This window comes from Cyprinodon tularosa, unplaced genomic scaffold, assembly GCF_016077235.1.
Source record: "Cyprinodon tularosa strain WSP-4 unplaced genomic scaffold, ASM1607723v1 ctg23, whole genome shotgun sequence".
Lineage (NCBI taxonomy): Eukaryota > Metazoa > Chordata > Actinopteri > Cyprinodontiformes > Cyprinodontidae > Cyprinodon > Cyprinodon tularosa.
In genome coordinates, this window is record NW_024038861.1 from 417,314 (window position 1) to 438,397 (window position 21,084).

Consider the following 21,084-nt stretch of genomic DNA (forward strand, 5'->3'; position numbering starts at 1 on the left):
TTGTTTTCCTCCTCCCTATCTCTCTTTCTCTCAGTGAGCTAATGAAGGCCTCGTAGCCCACTGTTATTAAAATTACGCCCTTGCCTCTGATATTAATTGGGTCCGTAATAAGGAATGCGCCAGATTCATTATTTAATTGCAAGGGCACACTTAGAATACAGTTTCTGAAATGTATTTTTAATGAAAAACACTACATCCTGACCTAATCATATCAACCTTATTCTATCTAATTAAGGATGCAAAAAATCATTAGAGTTGCAAAATATTAGTTTCGGCTCTGTCGGGCTTCTCCTTTCCTTTCCTTCATGAATATTTTTTTCCCCTGTCTATGATAAATAGTTAATGAGGGAAAAATGACAGAAATTTGCATGTAGGGAAATTAGTTTAATAGGGATATGTCTTTGCTGAGTTAGGAAAGTGACCCTTTTGCACAGAAGAAATAGTGACAATAATTATAAGATAATGCTAAGGCCTATCTTACTTTGATGAAATATTGTCTGGTTGTATAATGTGAAAATGTTAAACTGTAATAAACCCCAATTTTCATCACAGAATGTTTTAGCATTTTATCACAGTGATAACACCAAATTAGGAGCAATATGACAGAAGCGAGAATTGTTGCTTTGGAAGGAAGAATCCAGTAATGGAAGGATAATAAGGAAGTGCACCACAGTGAGAGTTTTCCTGATGTTTAATAGGGTATTTGCTTAGTGGGAAATAAAATCAGGTCTATAAGATGACATGAAATAATATAAGTTAATTTGTTCACAAGAAACATACTGTACCTGTTCCATTTTCAACACAGATATTTCAATACAATTGTAGCATATAAAGAGTTAAATAGAAAAATCTTTTAAGTTCAGTATTCAACGTATTTTATTCAAATCACCTATATATATAAAATCATAATAACTCCCCTCCCCCTGCTATCTGACTCACCTTTACTCACCCTTTGTACTCTTACGTAGGCTGGGTGGGTGGCAATTAATCTCATGCTCGGGTCCTCTATCACATGCCTTCACAATGTCATAGGTTTTTCTAGAACTGGACTCTGATCTCTCTTCTTGACTGAGATCTCTGGTGTTTCTCCAGGTATCTGTTGGAGTCATTTCTCCAGTGTGGGGGTTACTATCCTGAGCTCTCTGATGACCACAAGCAATAAAGTTGCGTTCCTCGAGCCCTTGGTATTTTTCCAATTTCTCATGTTCTTTTTTCATTCAGGATGGCCACATCGATCACTATGGCTGTCCTCTGCTACTTATCATTGATCACAATATCCGTTTGGTTGGCAAAACCATTTAGTTTTTATCCGGGAATCCAAAGGATCTTAGCTCTGTCATTCTCCACCCCTTTTGGAGGTGGCTTACATTTTGACCTGGGAGTTTCCAGTTTGTATTTTGCACAGATGTTAATGTACACTACACTGCTCCCTAAGGGATGGGTAAAATGCAGAGGTGAATTTCTCCAGTGTGAAATAAATAAAGTTTGAACATTATAGTTATTATTATTATTAGCCACTTGGTTATGGTGTTCCATGTATTCCTTGGAAATTTCATCTTCTATGGTTGCTCTGTGGGCTGCGCGTTGATGCAGTGAGTAGCATACCTTGCACCAAGAAATTTAGATTCCCAACCCGGGGTCTTTCTGCATGGAGTTTGCATATTCTCCCCCTACATGCATGGGTTCTCTCTGGGTAGTTCGGCTTCCTCCCACAGTCCAAAAACATGACTGTTATGTTAATTAGCTTCTCTAAATTGTCCTCAGGTGTTAGTGTGTGTGTGCATGGTTGTATGTCTTTGTGTGTCTCTTTTTTGCCCTGCTACAGATTAGCGACCTGTCCAGGGTGTACCCCTCCTATCATTTACTGCAGGAGATAGGCACCGGCCCCATTGCGACCCCAAAGGCATACTGTAAGCAGGAAAAGATGGATGGATGGATGGATGGATGGATGGATGGATGGATGGATGGATGGATGGATGAATGGATGGATGGATGGATGGATGGATGGATGGATGGATGGATGGATGGATGGATGGATGGATGGATGGATGGATGGATGGATGGATGGATGGATGGTTAATAGTTTGTTTACAGGTGATATCTGCAATAATACTAGGGTTGAAAAAAAGGCTACCACTTGGAACCAATATCGGTCACACTGCCTAAATAATCACCTAAAAAGTTTACAGTTTACGTGATGTTTTTTTTTTTATAATAATAATACCCTGGCTCTCGCCCACAGTCTACCACAGATAGGAACCGGCCTACCCGAACCATGACAGTATATATATATATATATATATATATATATATATATATATATATATATATATATATATATATATATATATATATATATATATATATATATATATATATATATATATATATATATATATATATAGGCCTATATATATATATATATATATATATATATATATATATATATATATTCCTATATTATGTACATGTTAGTAACTCCATGTGGAATAACACTAGACTATGCCGGAAGCTCGTCTCATGAAATGCATGCAACTTGCAGGCTGTATACCTTATGGTAATGTTTAAAGTTTGAAGAAGGGAATACATTAAGAATCATTTCAAAAATAGTTGCTCTGACATTACCTTCAAATATTAAGACTTTGCACAAAAAGTTTCAAGAGCATATATGTTTGCTCCCAGGTTGTTTATTATATAATGTCTAAGAGATTCTCTAATAGTTCTTCAACATCAAACTATGGCAGATTCTGTGAACAAAAACACACATATTTTATTTTATGGATTTTTATGGAGCTTGAACCACCTATCAGTGGAAAACATATCTGTAAATTTTAGTGATTATCTTGCTACCAGCTTGCACATTTGTCAGGACACCCAAGCACTGTCAGTCCAGATAGAGATCATCTCTGAATGTTTCAAGTATTTTAAACTAGAGATTTTCAATTAGTAAATATGATTTGTTGTCACACAAATTGACAATTCTCAAAATGGCCAGCCAAAATAAAAAAAATAAGTAAAAGTGTAAGTGTATTTTATGACCAGAGAGATCAAACAACAGTCTAAAAGCACACAAACCTAAATGTGCAAAGCGCTGATGAAATGAGCTTTAGCCTGTGAAGTGCAACGTAAAAGCCATAGATTATATCAAAAATTCCTCAAGTTTGATCCTTGCAATCCATTTCCCTTATCTTTGTAAGTCACATTTTATGCGAAGAGCGTACCTCATCTATAGGCACGACACAACCAATACTTTAACATTATAGCTGACCCCTACTTTGTTGTCACATAAATGAGGGCGTCAATCCAAGCAAATAAACATTCAGTATCTGACATGAAGATGTTCACCTGAAGATTACCGGTATGCCCAGTATGACACATTCAAATTTCATGTTTACTGATGATTAAGCGGTCTCTCTATAATGGAATTTCTTCAGCAAACTTGGTAATTATATTGCACTAATTAGCATGAAGCAAAATACCTCTCAGATCTAACTAAAGGAATAAAATAAAATCAGTCCATGCTATATATTGTGGTAGATGGATTTTGTCCTTTTGAACTACAGTAACTGCTGCTGCCAGCCTTCTTCATGACAAGCACTAAACATGATATTTAGGAAAAACTCCTTGATCACAGATCGTCTACCACCGCTGCGTATAAAATGGCTTTTTTTTCCATAAATGCTCTAATGATTTAATAGATGATTATGTCCATAGGAAAACACTGTTAAGCACAATTTATCAACAAGTTATCAAAAATAAGACAAAAAGAGAAAGGACATTATGGTGATGAGTTACCTTACGTCTCTCTCCATTGAAGCCTCTCCACTGCTCGGCCTTTTTGACAATGTAGCTGAGTTCCTGATTTGACAGCTCCAGGTCTTCAGGCACAAAATATGCACCCTCTTTGGCAGTGAGTCGCTGGTAGATATCCAACATGCGACCATCATTGTGGAATCTGAAAGGTGTGTATAGAAATTAGAGTGAAGCAACAGGAGAAACATACTGTAGAAATAATGGCCAAAGAGAAAACAAACAAACAAACAAAAAATACAGTAGCTGTGGCCTTCACTTCACTAAACAGACTAACTGACCAGGATTCTTGCTGAAAAAAAAAAAACTAAAAAAACAGGCACATGAAACCTTTATTGATTGCGGAGCAGATACGGGTGATGCTCTTTAAAGTCTAATACATCAAGTGAAGCAGCAAAAGGAATCAAACAAATTGGCCTCTGAGTGGGAAGTGCTTTGTTAACACAAGCCGACTGTAGCTGTGTCCAGGTTTGACTGGGTGTCTGCGTGGTTTTACATCTTTTAATGTGTGGGAGTCAGATCCTGGGATGTTCTTCAGTGTTAATGCCGAGCTTTAAAGATTCCAGTTTCAACGATTGTACATGCGTCTGGAGAGGCTGGCTTGAGTCACAAGAAAATGTTCTACAGAGCAGAAGGCATATTGATTGATACCTCCAGATGAATGCACTCAGCCGAAGTATTATTTTTGTTTCGCCACACACATGGGTTGCATGCAGCCAACCCCTAAAAAGAAACACCATGTCTGTAAACAAATGCTTTGGCCGACCATCAAAACTGGAAGACCTTCTGCCCTTCCACAGAGATTCTAGTCTGTCAAAGGGTAATCAGCTCTCAAATAAAAACAACATCAAGGAGACAAGGCTTTACACAAGGAGCTGCTATGGAGCTTTGAACTCAGCATTATTCCCCATCGCTCTTGGGAGAGGAATGTTTGTAGAAGCTTGACCTCAGACACAGGAATAGCATACAATCATTTTTATCCTACACTTGATTTTTGCTTCTCATTCATTTATGCGGTCGCTTTCTTCAAGGAATTCACAGTCTTCTCATCTGTGCTCCTCAAAACAGGCTAATTTTACTGTGGTCCAGAAGCCCTGAACTTTCCTGTATCCTTCTCAAATGAAGGGTTGTGACCGAGGGGATGAGGTTTAAGTGTAAAAGTCAGTATTCAACATATATATCTTATATTATATTATGGGTTCAAATTGTTATTTTAATTATTGAAGCATTTTATAAAAGCTACTTCAACTAGTATTTAAGTATTAAAATTCCTATCAGTCTCTTCAGTATTATCTTAGGTGGGAAACCATTTTAATGCAAACGTTAGAAATAATGATAAATTATTTGTGAAGATATATATTTGTTATAAATGTATTATATTTAATCTTTTCTATGATTAGAATATAAATGAACCTATTGTTAATGTAATTTATAATAAATAGGTTTAAGAAACATGACAAAGCATAAACAAATAATGAAACTAGAAACTACCTAAAGGGGGAATCTAAAGGAAACACACTTTTAATTAAAAGCTTTGATTTTTATCAAAAGGTTTATCAGTGCTGAAATGCAATATTCCATGCATGATTTAGAGTTGTTAACAACTGACCTATCTTTAAGGGAGGAATTAGGTGGAATGAACTGACTGAGCCACCTTTGAACCATCAGTTTCCTGCACAGAATTGCTAGGAGATCAAACTGATAATAAGGATCTTAAAGGGCCAGTGTGCTTCTGCTCAACAAAAGTACCATCTGCTATGAAAGATTTCTATAAAAAATAAGTAGAAATTCTGTAAAATATATTGCATGCCTGAAATTTGCCTCTCTCTGGTTTCTAAACCAAATTGGTAACAATACATAACATAAATATGTTGAATATTTTGCATTCATTTATCACTGTTTAATTAAAAAAAGGAGAACATTCTGTAACTTTATATGAAAGATGGACCAAAAAACACATTGTAATAGATCCAGGATTGGGATAGAACAAATTTAACACATTACATCATTCACATTAGTTAAAAATAATAAAATTACTACAACTATGGTCTTAAAGGGGACCTGTTGTACTTTATTCTAAACATTAAAGATGAATAGGCTCTTTTAGAGTTAACACAACTCCAAATTAATGATTAGACTCAGACTTTATACATGTGAATTGGCTGCATATATAAGCAAATTCGTAAAGCCATATATCTTTAAACCTAAGTCTGACCTTGAAGCTAAAGAAGTGGAGCCTAATGCACAACCAGCAAGGAAGCAGCAAGCAGTTCGTGAATGGTAAGTAACTCCTAAAGTTTGTCCACAATCTGTTGATAGTGGTGGTATTTATAAGCTAAATCCTAGTAAGTCCTATGCCTGCAGGGCTACCTTAGACATTTCCAGAGTCTCCTTGAAAGCCACATTTCCACAGTGGTAAAATATCCTGTTATAGCCTCTTCACTACCTGGAAACATCTGTCTGTTAGTTTTATATTCTTATAAAAACATATTGGTTTGTGTAAGTTACCTCTAGAGGTATTTTGGTTGCTTGATGTCAGAAGATTCTAAGAACAAAAAAGGATGGTAACTGCACTAGCAACACTATCTGATTTTCAATGCAAATTAACATGCTAACCACTAGTATATGTTTTTCAGCTGTTCAGTGTAAGTGAATTGTACACACATTTATCAACATGTATTAATGCCAGCGCTTAGTTATGTGATTTATTCTTTCAAAAAAATAAAAAAAACAATCCAACAATTTCGAAGTTTGAGGGCATTTCGCTTCGTTTGGTTGTTTGGTTTCTTTGTTAGCCTGTAGTACCCTAAACCTGTCTATGTCTCTAAAGGGGGGGTCGTTACAAGGAATTGTTGGCTTGGCTGAAGAGGAGAGGTGCTCTGTTCCCTCAAAAAACTCAATCGCTGAATTGTAGGATTTTGAAAGCTGAAACCTGAGTCCGACACCTTTGTTTAAGGTTGGTTTTTCTTTCTTCCATAAGTTGGCTTCCTTCAAGTCCCTATCAATCGTCCAAAATGTGAACATTTTGGTCCTCAAAGGAATGTCCTTTGTCCATACGATGTAGATGTACCGCAGAGTCTTGTCCCAAGGAGGTTGTGCTTCTGTGTTGGGCCATGCGTCTGTGGAGAGGTTGTATGGTTTCTCCAATACAAAGATCAGAGCACTCCTCACTGCATTGAAATGCACACACCACTCCACTCATATTTGGTCAGAGGGTTTTGTCTTTAGGATGCACTGGTCTCTGTTTAAGGGTATTTTTAAAGGTCAATACTCTTAAACAGAGAATGCTGCTAATTAATTGTCACTCCATACAAATTTTTCCTTTGTTTTCCTTCTTCTCCATTCATTGAATCATTTGAAATACCTGAAATTGTAGCTTCTACTTTAAGTTCATAGCTCCTTTGTAGCTTGTTGTGTTAACAGTAAGCCCACAGAGCAATAATTGATTGAAAAGACGCTGAAAGGACGACATGTCCTTCCAAAGTCCAAACAATGTCTACACGTGGTTAAAAAATGAAAGGTGAAAAGCTGTAATTTTCAGATAGTTGCAAAGATAATGAAAACCTTGTTTGCAACGTCTTTTTAACTACTATTGCCCCACTTACTGTACTCTACCCTCTCTGAAACAGAGCTTGGATCAGTTAACCGTGCCAAGCTTGGTTCCTTAAGACCATTTACACATCACACTAGCATGGTTCCTCACCTCCTAGTAATGACCTATGGTTCTATTGCTTGGATTAAAAGAGGGAATAAAGCAAATCAAAATGGCAGCGGCTGTAACATTCAGGAAGTCCTGTTTGGTATAATTTGATATTTCGTTGTTTGGGGAGAGTCAGGCGAAGAAGACAGCCTTTGGTCACACCATGCTCTTTTGAAGCCATTTTATAAAATGTAGTGTTGAGAAGGTTTCGACTGTTTTTTACAGTTCTTCTTCCTCTGTTTTATGGTGGTTGGCAAGCAACTTTATGGTAGGGATGGGAATCGAAAACCAGTTCCTGTTCAGAACCGTTTCTGTGTATTCCAATTCCATGGCACCATTTGGCAGCTCGCTTAATGGTTCTCTTAACAGTTCCAGGCAGCACTGGAGCCTAGCACTGTTATGCATACTGCATTTAGTAAGCAAGTACGATGTGACCAGGCCTAAGTCTAGAAAATCAAAACCAAAAAAATGGCGTCTCATCAGGTAAAGTGATCGAAAGTTTGGCTTCATTTAAAGGAAGAGAAAGATGGCAACAAGGCTCCTTGCAATCATTGCAAAGTAGCAATTGCATCCACGGGAGGAGTTATATCCAACATGCAGAAACACCTGCACACACAACAGGGCATACATTTTAACGAATGCTGTGTTTTTGATGCTTCCGGACAGAAGGTAAAGTTATGTATGACCAGCATGGAAGGCAACTCTGGTGGTAAGTGCTAGTTTTATATCACTGGCTTTGCTTAATGTGGTTCCTAATAAATCATATGCCATCTCTGGAAATAAACCTATTTCATACCTCTCTTTGGGGTTATTAAACATGCTACGAAGTTGCTACAAAGGGAGCGAGAGAAAAGTGACGCTCGTTTATTAAAATCAGGGGGAGATGAGTTATTTCCCGAAATTGTACAGTAATGTTTTAACATTAAACTGATGCCTTCTCCATTAGATCTAGATGACTTTGACCAGACGGGTAGCCTAGCTGGCTCAGAGGCTGGCAGCTTCCGTTCACTGCCTTCTGTTTTCGCAGAGGCAAGCAGAAATAGAATGTCTCAGGTGAAGGTAGACGAATGTTACCGTGCACTTACCAAGTTCATTAATTTCACAGAATCGATAAGGAATCGACTTGTTTCACAGAATTGGTAAGGGAATCATGAAACTTATCAATTCCCAACCCTACTTACTGATGTGCATTATCGCTAACTACTGGAAGCTGACTGCAAAGAGATGACGCAGTCTACTCATGTGCTCTTAGTTAACAGAGAACCGAGCCACAACTGAACTGTGGAGCCCTACTACTGAACTAGTACTAGTTTGACGCAGTTCGATTGTGTCTGTCACAGTCCAGTTCAGTTTACGTGACATTTGCACTCAACAGTTTTCTCGGTTACCTTGCTCTGACTGTTTTAGGCAAAGTTTCAAAAGGGTAGTGTAAGTGGGGTGTGTTATTGGACTAAAGTGGGACAAAGTCACACTCACCAAGCACAGCCCAATTTTAAACAATGATTTTTGGACTAAATCAAGCCTATGATGGACCAACCACATTTAGCTTAAAACACATTAACCTCTATACCCTCTATAGTGTTATACACTATACATCCTTCAACCTTACAGACCTTATTACGCAACAGACACCCACATGAAAGGAGCTGGAAACTTTTGGAAAAGAGCTACAACAAAAACAAAGTTACACAAATGCAGCAAATGGCCGAATATTCCCTAGCAATGACTAGGAAAGTCAGAAGTTCCCTATGCTAAATGAATAGGAGCTAAGAAGCATCTATATTTCTCTTCCTAGCTCTTTCCTTGATATGAACACTATTTGGATAATATTTATTATGACAACCACTCAATGTGGTTTCATCTTTGCACTTAACTTTTTCCTGTATGGCTACCTGACTCGATTTTGAGTAGATGTAGCCACAGTTTTTCTTTGCAGACGTTGCCATGTGAAAAGCTGAGCTCCTGTTGTTGTGGTTGCTAGGTATAGAGGAAGTGTCAGCTTTATCAGAATGGGAAGGTTTTTATAATGACTCATTTTACAGACACCAACAAAATATTTGTTGCTGGGTTTTTTTCTTTTCTTTTTTTTTTGTGTGGAGACCAAAACGTAAATATAAATAAATAAATAAAAAGTTATTTATGCATATCAGTTATTCTGACACACTTAATACTAATACCCTATTGGCTGGGTGGCTTCATCACCTACATCACACACTGCAATATGCTGTACAAAGCAAGAATACTCTCAAAGAAAATTACACCTTTAAATAGTAAGTAGTATTGATGTATTGATTGCGGTTCAAATTAAATTTCTGAGTTCTCGAGCAGTAAAATGAGTTAATTCTAAGAAAGAGGGACTTTGAGATGTATCCACATGAATCTTTGTGAACATTTCTGATTATAAGCAATACCGGTTTTGATCGTCTAAAAGATTGTATACAGCATAGAAAAAGATTGTTTAGCCCCATCTAATGCAAAAGCTTAAATGATGTTCAACAGTGTTGGTCGGAGTAGTGAAATGCGTGCAAGTGTTAACAAAATCTCAGAGAATTGTCTAATACTGACAGACTTTATCACTTAAAGACTTGGAGATTGATATCCTTTTTTCTTATCAGTGTTTACATATTGTTTAATTTAAAACATAGGTAGTAGATTCATTTTTGCAAAAAGTGACTAAGTCAACCTAAAATGTAATTAATAGAGGATAACAATCCACTCCATCTATACATACAGCCTGAGGGTTTTCTTTAGAAATAGGTCACAGTCTGTGTCAGAGCCCCTTCATTACGGCCAACAGAAAAACTATATCCCATAAAATTATCAGGCTTGCTTCAACCTCATGGCCTAAATTCAAAGCAAAAGCAGTTGAGTGGTAGAGATCTTTATTCTCAGCTCCTTTTTTAATGTTGTCCATTTAGTGGAATCCCTGATAAGCCTCCTGCCTACTGAAATAGATGGCACCCCAGCCACTGAGCTCAGGCTGACTTACTCGGAAAATGATTCTCTCACATTTTTAGGTCTTAGCGTTCTTATATGAGTGGAAAGAAAGGTGAATACAAAGACATGTTACGAAGAATTGTTTTAGCTGCATTTGATGCATTTTTTAAAACCAATAAGATGGGTTTCATTGATTATATAAGAGGACAAACATTCAACCACGAACCAGTTAATGATAACTAGATATGAAAGTGTTGTTTCAGCACCTCTGTATACAGGAAATCAAATAATATATATATTGCAACAGGAAAGTGTAGTACATGATTTTTCTTATTTATTTACTGTGGCTCTGAGGTGTAAAATCTACTCAAAGAAAGTCTCTACTCTTATTCCAAGGCTTAACATGAATAAAACAGACAATATCTGTTTGTTTTGGTTCTAAGGTCACCTTCACACTGCTGGTCTCATCCAAGGATCGGTCCAGAGGAGGGTCAAAGTGAAAACACTCAAACCTTCAGTTGGAGCTATTTGATTTTACATACATATCCAAAACTGGAAAATAATTGCACTGACATAGAGGAAAAAAAGGTGCGAGGAAGAAGTTGCTTCTTCCATGTTCATATGTAGCTGTGCACCTGTAACTTTTCATTACTAAAGTTTACTGCACAAAAATGTGTTAAACATTTTCTTCTCCACATCTTTTTTTCAATGCCATGAGTGACCCAATTAAAAATCAATAGCAACACAAATCCTTTATGATTTTAATCCATTGGGTAGGTTGAAAAGCACTATGCTGGGTCTAATCCAAAGTGCAACCATGTTTTGTTAAAGCAAATTGACTTGGGTGGGTTGGTTCATATTTGAGCAAATTTGTGTTTTTTGAATTCAAACATTTTTTTTTTTTTTTTTTGTGAAGTTGTTGCTGCCATTGGTCAGTATCTATATTCAACTGGTGCTTGTACCCATCTTTTTTCCCTTTATCCAGAATCAGGTCATATTTGGCAGCAGTTTCAGCCTTCCCCAAAAACTGGGGTAATCAGAATTATGTTGTGTTTTGATTTATCGAATTAAATGCACCCTGTCACCACTTGCATTAGCTTATGTTGCTTTCCTATTGCACATTTGTTCAGTCAAACAAAAATGAGGATAAGTAAGCTTTTAATAAACCTAGAAAATTACTTTTGGATAAAGGGTTACATATAGTTTGGTACCACTTCTCCTGTTAAGAGCAGAGTAAGGTTAAAATGTGTTAAATTCAAGTCCTCACCGGCCTGCGACATACAACTTTTACATTTGTCTCCACCTCAAAACTTCTGAATTAAACGATAAAGAGGTTAGAATGACTCTGTTGAACTTTGCTATATGCTGCAGAGATTAACCATTGAACTGACACCTCTAATAGTTGCAGGACCCTGGCACTCAGGGAATTTGGTTTGATACCTCCAATTTAAAGTATTTTAAACAGATTTTGCTTCTTAGCCTATAGCCAGAGATAAATTACTTCCCACCTAACCAAAATGAACACTCTTATCTTTTATAAACTTTGGCTGTGGTGATTTCTTTAGAAAGGTACTGAACAAAGCCAGCATTTAGGAAATAAGCATATTTTTTTGTTTGCATTTAACCAAAATGAAAAAGTTATGTCTTTTTTTAAATTATGTGGATGGAAAGAGGGTACTAAACATATCAGTCCTATTGAGAATTGCACAAGGTTCGGTGGAAGGCTTTATTTTTTCTAGTGTCTTACCTGAGCAGGTAAATAGTGAGAATAGTAATGGAGAGAAGGAAGTGGACTGCATAGAGGAAGAGTGTGATGACCACTCCTGCTGCACCTGATCCATCAGCTCGATAGAAGTGCCAGTAAAGCTTGGCTGCATCCCCCACTGGTGTGTCAGGGCTGTAGGCCAGGTGCTAGGGAAACAACATAAAAAAAAAAGCAGCAAAATGAAGGATTTAGGATAATCAGATTGATCCTGTTCGGATTAATGAGCTTTTGTTCAGAATGCTTTTGGATTTTAAAGACGATAAACTTTAAAATGAAATGCATTTTGGATTTGTTCATTGGCACAATATTATATAAAAACTATTTTCTTATGTAGGATGTGATTTAAATACTACATATAGTCAAATAACAAATTATATTAACAGGCATTTTAGAATTTTATACTGTAAACCTCAAACGACTTCCAAAAAAGACATTCATCTAACCTTGCACAGTTTTATTCCTCCACACATTTTTTTTTATCATTTAAAGTCACTTTGCCAGGATAAAGTGAACTCCTATTTAAAGTGCACAAGTGTCTAAGTTATTTTTAAGTGACTTACCCCGAGGAGGGCATCCACAGCAAAGACTGCCAGGGGGTCGAGGACTGTCCACACTCCCTGAGCCATGATAAAATTTGACGTGAAGGAAGGGAGTGAGCCAAATATCAGCTGACAGCCCCATCTGATCAGAACCAGCAGGAACGTTATAGCGTTCAAGGTCAGGGGACCCACCACCACCATCGCCAGCTCCTCTCGGGTGTGGAGCAAAGAACTCTGGTAGATGAGCTCCACTGTGTGTGCATAGAAGTGAAATCTGATGAGAGAGAAAAGTGTCAATATGCATACACCATAATTGTTTTTGTGAGGCTTTGCAGCCGAAGGGCAGCTGGTTCTTGCAAGTCACACACCATGTTATAATGTTTATGGTTGATTCAATCATTCTTAATTAGTCTTATGACAATAACAATTATTATTAGCCATTACTCTTTCTGGTTACTGAGTGTATCAGACATTTATCAATGTTTTTCCTATACAGTTATATCTACATTTCTCAAATATATTTCAAAGTAAGACAATATATTTATAACACTGATAAAAGACAGAGCTTTCAAAAGTTCCCTTTCATAAGTTGGACTCCACATTTACAGCAAGCCTCATGAGCTTCTTAATCATCCCCTCAGTCAGGAGGAGGTAAAGCAGTGGTGGCCGAGGACAGGTCCAGTTTTCCTCATTAATTTTCACCCGATTTGCTCCAAGAGTCAAGTATCTCTCAGATTCCGTCCATTAATCTGACTGAGGAGCTCCATTGATTTTTTTGAAAGAAATCCTTTTAGAGTCTAATCTCAAAATTTAATAGGAAAGCCAATGCATATTTAACCAGAGAATGAACAAAAAAAAAAAAAAAAAAAAACACTTTATGGAATAGCAAACATTTAAAAAAAAATAAAGATAAATGTAGGTGTTATAGTGAAAAAAAAGCTATAATATTGCAATAATTTCCTATTTAAATATTGAGCTTGATGAATGTTTTAACTTAAATTATTTTTTGTAGTAAAATGTAGTATTAGGAAGTCTGCAAACTGTAGTTAAAAGCCTTCAGTTGATCCAAAACACTGCAGCCAGAATTCTTATGGAAATCAAAAACAGAAACCGTATTTCTCCTTTCCTAGCTTCTCTCTTCATTGGCTTCCTGTTAAATCTAGAATAGGATTTAAAATCATCCTTCTCACATTTAAAGCCCTTAATAACCAACACAATTATATATTACAGATCTGATTGCTCCTCATGTTCCTAAAAGGGCACCTTGCTCTCAATCTGGAGGTTTACTAGCTGTTCCTAGGATTTCTAAAAGTAGAATGGGAGGCAGATCTTTTAGTTATCAGGCTCCTCTCCTGCAGAATCAACTACCAGTTTTAGTCCAAGAGGCAGACACCCCGTCTAATTTTAAGGGTAGGCTTAAAACTTTCCATTTTGATGAAGGTTAGAGTGGCTCAGGTTATCCTGAGCTATCTCTATAGTAATGCTGCTTCAGGATTAGACTGCTGGAAGACACAAAGACTCATTAATCATTCTGCTCCATTCATAACTTTATGTTCTCTCTGCTTTATCTCATTGCAGCTTCATTTGGTCTGTTCCTGTTTGGCTGTGACACCATCCTGGAGAGAAATATGAGCTGGGCTGCCATTAACACCTTTGTTTATAGATTTTGGAGCTTGGCCTGTTTCTCAGTGTAGTCCTGTTTCTCTCACTGTGACTAACTGGATGTGCTCTCTTTCATCCTCTGATATGGGAGCTGGCTCGGAGCTCTTCTGCCTGGTTGCATGTTTCCTGGACGGGGTCGGCTGAGGAGCTAGTAGACAGTTGCCTTTTTTTTCTCCTAGCTTTTTATTGTCACAACTACAGAGCAACAAAAAACTCTCTGCATTTAACTCCCTCCAGCCCATTAGGTGGCAGTAAGACAATTATAGTGGGTATGACGTTGCACAGAAGAAAGACAGTTGTACTGTAGCTAACACCTACATAGATGAATGCATTATAGTGTAAGAACTTGTCTGGGCATGTTTCTCAATAAACTTCTGCAACACTGGACAAGCGGACTTTCAAGGTCATGAAAAAACTAAAACTCTGGAGTAAATCGACATGCTTGGGCTTGTTGCAAAGGATTATCGCAAAAAAATTGCAATCGCAATATTGGTTGAAAATAATCTCAATATTAATTTTGGGCAAAATCGTTCAGCTCTTTTTACTAATTTAGACCATTAAACATTCAAGATTTATAGTGTGTCTATTGAAAAGTAATAGACTGAAGTAACAACATTTATCCACAAAGGATGTGGCTGCAGCCTTTTAAAGCAAAGTCAAGTCTTGCCAAACTTTCTGGTGTGGCAATGGCCAAAGCCTTGACCCCAAAACAGGCCAGATAGCTGCCAAGGTGTGTGTTATCCTCAATGAGGATTCCAAAATTTGAGGACTATCTGTTATACTTTAAACACCGAAAAATACCAAGGTTTTATGCAAAAATATGGAAATAATAATGTAATCCCATCTGCTACTACTTGCTGCTAATGGTGAACAACCCAAAAAAATGTTTGTGTGTTTGGATGTGACTGTGGTGGGATTGGCTTGTTACACCTTGCTATGTCTTACATTAAACCACATTGCTGGAAGTATAATACAGTCCTACCTAGCAACCACAAGAGATGGGGTCATGATATGCACCTCCCTGACATGAATTATAATTTCCAAGCATGAGATACAATTCAGTACCTCATTATTTTCACTGAGTATGAGCTATGTGCTGATTCTCATGAGTGGATTTTAAAGAAAGTAGAAGAAAAATACACAAAAATAGATAAAAACTCATGAGACAGATTGGTGAAGGGAGGGTTCCCTGTCATCATGCTGACTGTCACATGGCCCTTCTCCCTCTTAGTGGCCACTACAAGCTCTGGACATTGCATGGAGAGAAATGCTCGGAGGTAGAGCGGCTGATTTGGACATGTGGAAGTTGTCATCCAGCATTGACCCCCTCTGTTTTCACATGTTTTTCTTTTTTCTGTTCTCTTATCTGCCCCCTCAGTCTATTTTTTTCCCACTCTGTCATGTTTTTTCCCTCCCCATGCATCTCCAGTCATTTTCCATGATTTAACTCATGATGCCTTCACTAACATGTTATTGTAATAAAAACCTCCTTTTTGCTGCCAGCTTTTTTATAGTGATGAATTAAATCAGGGCCATATGTTATTGCTGTTGGATTTAACAGTTCTGTGGTGTCTTATTGCTGTTTATTATCAATGCTGTATACCAAATAATAACAATAAATTCCTTCCAAATAATGTCTTTTGGGACTCGAAGCTGTGCGGTAAGCTAACTCCCCCAGCAATGGTTTGTTAATATTCAGAGAGTGTTGTTAAAATGTTAATGGGGGGATTCCAAACAGATGATTTGGGTGTATCCAGCTTTCCAGCTTGCCAACAAATCCACACTCACACATATGCCTGAATTTAGACATGGTACATTTTAAGTTTCTTCTGTTTGTCATCAACTCCACATCCTGTTTATTGTCAGTCCTCTTTAGCAAGATTTCTTTTACTAAGCTGACATGCTGTGCATGTGTAGATGGGCAAATTTGTTATTGGCTACAGTAATCTACTGTATGCACTGTATCTCATTTTGCTCATTTATTTCAGAGCCCTCTCTATCTTGGTGGAGCTATGCATTTCTCTGTGTATCTGAACGCTGTGTGAGTGTCTGTTATGTGTGTGTGCAGGATCATATCAAAGGAGGCAAACTCACTTGTTGACAGGAACCGCAATGGCCTGGAGGTAAAGCCACTGGCTGCAGTAATGCAGGTAAAGCCTCACAAACCACATCAAAGCCAGCAGCAGAATAATGAGGCCGAGCTGCAGAACGGAGTCATGCCAGCGTCTGTGCAGTTTCTGCTGTTGCCACGACAACGGCAGGCCCAACTCGGACGGTAGCATGCGAAGGGCCAGTCGGACTCGATCAGATAGTCCTGGAGAACAAGATCTTGGTACTGCTGATGATCTAATAAAAAAAGAAAAATACATATCCTTTCATGATCATTATTGTTGGTTGTTATTCTATCCATTACAATTCCGTGATCACCCCACTTTTTGCACCCAATGAAAACTTGTAAGTTTTACAGTAGGCATACAGGTATATTTATTTTCTTTTTGTGACATGGGAAAAAAACTCCAAGGTTTATTAGTGTTATTCTTAACAATATAACAATTATAGGGACCCCTGCTTTTAATATTTTTGCCGGTTTGAAAGCATTTTATCTTTTCCTTTTATATGAGGTTGCAAGGTTACAACATATGAAGTGAGAGGTTTTAACTACCTCTGTTTGTTTAAATCCTGGGATTTGTCTTATCCTCTAATCTTCAGGTAATCCCACACTTTTTCTACAAGATTTACATGTAATGCTTAGATGACCATGGCGGATCCCTTCTTTTGCTTTTGGTTTAACATGTCTTTGTTGATTTGGATATATATTTAGGTTAATTTCTCTGGTCTGATATGCAAGTGATTGATCGAGAATAACCAAATATAAGATTAAAGCTAATTTAAAGAAAGACCCACAGCATAACAGACCCTACACCAAACTTAACAATGGGTTGAAGGAATCTTTCGAAAACTTCTTCCCTTGTTTTTATTGCAAACAACTGCAGAAAAGTTAAATTAATGTATTTTTATTCCACTTATATATCATTAGCATACGCAACATATTCTTTAACATCTAAGGCCTTACTTAAAAAGAAGGAACATATAATTATTCCTTTCAAAGTGCCTTTGTTGCGAAGAGATGATCATTAAGACTTCACTGCTCTCTTCCTGATATCTTTTTTTAAAGTTAATGGTAACCTGGAATAAGCCAGATTGATATTGTATAGAATTCAAATTAAACTACACATATTGATCTGTAAAGCCTTATGCTAAATTGTTGCACAAGGGAGGGACATTCAGTACAATTCTTCTTGCTGATTGGGTACCTACTTCCCATATCAAGTTAGCAACTCTTACCAAATCTGGACGAGAGGAATGCTGTGACACCTCCCACCTCTAGTTGATGAGATGATGTCATAGGCCTCCCTGCGTTTCATTGGTCCAAAAAATTTTTTTTTTTTGAGGCAAACTTTATCTGCTTGCTCCACGTACGATGTATTTTTGGGAGTTTGTGAGTTCACAAATCACGCAACAATTCATCTTTTATCTCACAAAAAACAACCCACACAAACTGGAATCCTAACACTTGCTTGCAAGGTAAGCACCAAGGATAATCGAGCTGTTCTATCTGTTACACTAGATGTGGATCAAATGACAATTATGAATAACAAACCATACTTTTTTCATTCATTAGATTCAAATGTGTTACCGTATGTTTGTTTGATTTCTTAGTTTTTAATGAAGGTAGTGTAGTCTAATATTCACATTGACACACGTTCAGACATGTACACAGCATTTCAGTATTTCTCTCTCATGCACACATACATACATACAACACACATTCACAAACAGATAGGAATCCCTCCCAGCTATGTTCAGCTTCCCTCAGCACCTCTGTGCCGCCCTTTGTCAGGCCTGCTCAACTATTCCCTTTCATACACAGGGCACAGATGGAACACTGTGAAGCAAGAGGAGGAGGGCATCCATGATGAGAGATAGAAAAGGACAGACAAGACAAGGAAAGGAAAACCTAATACAACAATTAATCAAAAAGGTATAAAAAAAAGATGAAAAACGGGAATTAATTCAGCTCTCTGATCCATAATAGAATGAGTATGTAATAATAATTAAAATGTGAAGTCAGATAATTGTCATTGTTTTGATTAATGTCCAATAAAAGAGGATTTTTTGTGACTTCTACAATCCGACTAACAATAGAGCACCCTCATATTGTTTACAGTGCAGCAATGGTTAGCACTGCTGAATGTGTCTTCAGGCCTGTGCCTGTGGACATCCCTGTGTCTCGCTACAGTCCCAGAGCATAGTTGGAATTCACTTTGTAGTGTTCGTCTTGGGAAAATCACACACCGCCTAAAGACGAAAAACAGAATCAATTGTGTTGCTCCCACACCCCCTTTACCAAATAATTAGGCTAGACTTACATCAAAATGAGGCACTAGATTTTATTTCCTGCTTGCATCGCTGCAAGAAATGCCAACTGCAATAAATGCCCACTCTTATGCAGTTATTTATATAAATTTTTTGTTTCTAAAGAGATGCTCTTCTGCTTGATGTGTGCACTTTCTGAAGTGTAAAAATTACTTGAAGTTTCTTCAAGCATACTTACAATAGCAGCAGCATAACGTACAGCCCATGTGGGAGATGAAGAGGTTTGTTCACAAAATGCTTAGTCAACAGTTTGGGCTAATAAATATTCACAAGTTGGGCGAAACAAACTCGCACAGAGATAATGCACATCTCTCAGAACAGTCATAGATCATAGCAAGGATCTTCACATTTCATTTAACAGGATTTCCGGTTTATACTATAAATTTGATAATTCTTTATAGGGCCAAATGTTACAAAAAAAAAAGTTTTATGAAAAATAAATTTTTTGCATTCTGTTAATAAGTATAAATGCACCAATCAAATGGGAGGGGGTTGGAAAATGCCAGTTTCCTCTTGGTTGGCTGTCATTCAAAATGTATATTTAAGAAAAAGACAATTGTCTGTATATATATATAAAAAAAGAAAACTACAATCATTTATTGTCTTCAATGCCTTATCGTGCCAAGGGACCAAGGGGCATTGCCCAAGAAAAGGCAAATTTATTTGCATCTTTTTCTTTCAGTTTTCAAACATCGGATACAACTTGAAGTTTTTCTTTATTAATACAACGTTTACAATTCTGCTGACCAAATGCTTTGCATCTTTTTTCTTAGGTTGTGATACATATTCTTACCAAGACAAGGTTGGAGAACAGATAAAGGTGTGGAGCAGTTCTGCCCGGTATGGATTTCCACAGTAGGATTTCCATTTAGAGCATTTTCACGGCTTGTTTCACCACAAGCATGATGTGCAACTGCTTTCAGAATGATAGAAAAAGCAGAATTACGATGTAGACAGAAAAAAAAAAAAAGCTGGGTGCCTCAGACACAGGCAAGATGCTATCCTGTCAACTGTCATTAAACAAATCCACCAAATGCAACCTGACGTCCATCTCTCACATAATAAGACATTGATGGTGCGTGAAAGAGTCGTATTTTTAGACATTTTTGTGTGGTAGTCTCCTCTCAAGGACACTGGTGGCATGGTGGGAATCAGTTATGTCCTCTAAATGTTGTTTATTATAGTGGCATCAGTAACTGAAATATACAGAAACATAGAAATGAACGCTGAGGGTGGAGGAATTTTATGTTGTTTGAAAAAAATGGATTTGTCACTCTAGCCTAATATCTTGTGCTCTGCACTACATATTGCCCAACTCATGAAACAAAAGATCTAAACTTGCATGGACTGGCATATATTGCAGTATTTTACTCTTGGTACTCCTGTGAAATTGAGTCTAAAAGCTTTTCCATCATATTTCTTATGCATGTTGTTACTTCCCATCTCATCAAAGCACATTGCAGAGGGAGTTATCATTTCTTAAATTTGTCAAGGCATGTCAGTCAGTTTTTGTCAACTTCTGGACTAGGATAATGCTCCAAAACTGGTTCTCGAAGTTTCTATCCTAAATGTTCGATGGCATGAGAACAAACCAGAGCGGTGCTTTTAAAAATAGCAAAAAGAGAATGGCAAGCACGGACAGGTATTAAATCTTTCCATGACATTGGATACTGGATAAGAACTTTAAAATACAGTAGAGTAACATTTTAATTGTACTCTTAAGCCTGAGGATACATGAATGTACCTTGCAGATCTCATCAGAACTAAACCTTTTAGTGTAGGACCACTTAACGTATTAAACTCATTCCTTTATTTTGAGGACTAGGATTGCTCTGTCATTTTCCTGTTTCAGCCAGTGACGGTAATAAATTTATCAAGACTGAGCCGACCTTTTGCACACAGCTGAATAATGGCTTGCTGTTGGGGAAACTGAGAAATCCCAAAAAATTTAAGTGATTAAAGAGTTAAAAGATTCATAGATAATGAAATTGCTTTCAAAGTAGTCCAGATGCGTAAGTGTTGTGATGATTAAGAGAAGTGTGACTATCTTAGTCCTCAATGGATAGGACTAAAGATACAATCTTATTTTTTTTATTCTATTTAACAAAAATGCTGATATGTGTTTGTTTGAAAACTGGGGAGCCTATCTGTCATCTGTCCTCTGGTGGTTACAGTCAGTTCCTTTCAGAATAATGTGTGAACACTCACAGTGTTGATGCTTTCAATGAGCCTCA

The 21,084-nt window shown here is 37.2% G+C and overlaps 1 protein-coding gene across 1 annotated transcript in view; it reads right to left on the reverse strand.

The window, feature by feature from the left end:
• ofcc1 (orofacial cleft 1 candidate 1) overlaps window positions 1-21,084 on the reverse strand; it is a 107,561-nt gene that overhangs the window by 30,172 nt on the left and 56,305 nt on the right. The window contains exons 17-20 of the mRNA XM_038286732.1: window positions 16,508-16,759; window positions 12,773-13,025; window positions 12,195-12,358; window positions 3,796-3,955 (exon numbers count right to left, since the gene is read on the reverse strand). Of these exons, the coding sequence (XP_038142660.1) occupies window positions 3,796-3,955; window positions 12,195-12,358; window positions 12,773-13,025; window positions 16,508-16,759 (829 nt within the window). The remainder of the gene's footprint in view (window positions 1-3,795; window positions 3,956-12,194; window positions 12,359-12,772; window positions 13,026-16,507; window positions 16,760-21,084) is intronic.